Below are 2085 nucleotides of genomic sequence, written 5' to 3' on the forward strand. Positions count from 1 at the left end.
CAAAACAAAAGTCTGATTTAATTCAGTTCAAATACAAATCAAACTTTTGCGTGGGAATGCAAAACAATATTGCGAGGTAACGCAAAAGTATTTTGAGGTAACGCAAAAGTATTGTGAGGTAACGCAAAAGTATTGAGGTAACGCAAAAGTATTATGAGGTAACGCAAAAGTATTGAGGTAACGCAAAAGTATTTTGAGGTAACGTAAAAGTATTTTGAGGTAACGCAAAAGTATTGAGGTAACGCAAAAGTATTGTGAGGTAACACAATAGTATAGTGAGGTAACACAACAGTATAGTGAGGTAACACAACAGTATTGTGGAGGTAACACAACAGTATTGTGGAGGTAACACAATAGTATTGTGAGGTAACACAATAGTATAGTGAGGTAACACAACAGTATTGTGAGGTAACACAACAGTATTGTGAGGTAACGTAAAAGAAGAAAATGCCCTGGTGGACTCTGTAGTCCACTTCCTGTCTGACCGGTCACTGAACAACATGGTGTTTGGGGTTCAGCCAACTTTGAGTGTTATTAATCAATAAAAATTGTACTAATATAAAAAGACAAAAACATCTGCAACATGTTTATTGTTTGAAAAAGAGAAATGAAAAAAGACTCCTGGTCTGAATAGATTTTATAGAATTAAATGATCATTTGTTTCTTTTCCACATGTTAATATTTTGTATCAGGGATGAAGACCACCATCGTGTGAGTCCAGGGACTCTTGGTCCATAGTCTGTGTGCGTCTCAGGGACACACTCTGGCACCCAGAAGACTTCCTGAACATGATGAAAGTCCACGAACACAAACACCAGAACGTTGGCTCAAACAGTTCTGCTCGTCGGGCTTCCTGCAGCCAGAACCCAAGCAACGAAAACAAAGACCACGTCGAGTCCTTCATGGGTCCGAGGGACGGTCCCGGGTCCTGGAGCCTGCAGCTGACCCCGCAGTCCAACAGGACAGCGCTACCCTCCGAGGCGCCGCCCCTCCCCCCAGGCGAAGCCCCCAGGTCGGTCCTCGGGCAGGGGGTTGTAGTTGGGGTCTTCCTCCTCCGGAGTGTCGAACARCATCTTTCTGTGGGAGGCGGCCATGTTGGATTTATTCAGCCATCTGATGACAGAATGAGATCAGGAGCAGAGACTCACATGATGGACGGGGTCTTCAGCCAGCGGCCCCCCCCGGGCTGGTTGGGAAACACGTCCTCCAGGAAGTAGTAAACATGCCCCACAGCGATGCCTGGAAGTAAACACACCTTATTACAAGGGGCGGGGCTTAACRACACCTGACAGGTGGGCCTGATAGGGTCAGCTGAACGTACGCAGAGTGAGGACCATTTATTACAGCTACAGCTTCTTTCTCATTCTTTTAGCTTTCCTTTACTGATTTTAGCTACTTTTAGTCTTATTTAGCATTTTTCAGCATCTTCTCTACTAAATTCAGTGATTTCCTGTTGATTTTGTTGTTTTCACGTTGAATGAATCAGATTTAAAGATACTGGCTGAATTAAAGGGTGAATTGTTGGTGGGGTTGTAGCCAAAAACAACCCCTGCCACATGCTGAAAGCTAATTAGCATGTAAAAATGCTAACAAAGCTAATAGAAGCTGTAAATGAACGTTCTTCTAAGTGTAACACAGGAAGTTTACAGCTCCACAGGATGTGTGTMAACAACGATCCTGAGTCCGTCAGGGTCATGGAGGTCAAAGGTTACATTAGCTAGGTCTAATGTCAAACAGCTGATGCTAATGCTAAACAGAGCTATAAATCAGCTATTTTTAAAACAAAGCATTAATCTGGTAATTAGCCAAAAAACAAGCTAAAGTAATATCTAAATGCTTCTCCAAAATTCAAGATGGCCGCCGGAGAGATATTCAGATGGCTTTAACTCCAGAGTCGGAGTTCATTCACTGAGCTACAAGATCAGCTAAAAGTCTGAAGGAGAACATCAGCTAAAAGTCTGAAGGAGCAGAACATCAGCTAAAAGTCTGAAGGAGCAGAACATCAGCTAAAAGTCTGAAGGAGAACATCAGCTAAAAGTCTGAAGGAGCAGAACATCAGCTAAAAGTCTGAAGGAGCAGAACATC

At 43.0% G+C, this 2085-nt stretch overlaps 1 protein-coding gene across 1 annotated transcript in view; it reads right to left on the reverse strand.

Moving 5' to 3' along the window:
- Window positions 1-572: 572 nt before the first annotated feature.
- The window catches only part of derl2 (derlin 2), a 6725-nt gene continuing 5212 nt past the window's right edge, over window positions 573-2085 (reverse strand). Inside the window, exons 6-7 of the mRNA XM_014032016.1 lie at window positions 1149-1239; window positions 573-1077 (exon numbers count right to left, since the gene is read on the reverse strand). Coding sequence (XP_013887470.1) covers window positions 969-1077; window positions 1149-1239 — 200 coding nt within the window. The 3' untranslated portion in view covers window positions 573-968. The remainder of the gene's footprint in view (window positions 1078-1148; window positions 1240-2085) is intronic.

Source organism: Austrofundulus limnaeus, unplaced genomic scaffold (assembly GCF_001266775.1).
Source record: "Austrofundulus limnaeus strain Quisiro unplaced genomic scaffold, Austrofundulus_limnaeus-1.0 Scaffold1364, whole genome shotgun sequence".
NCBI classification, from domain to species: domain Eukaryota; kingdom Metazoa; phylum Chordata; class Actinopteri; order Cyprinodontiformes; family Rivulidae; genus Austrofundulus; species Austrofundulus limnaeus.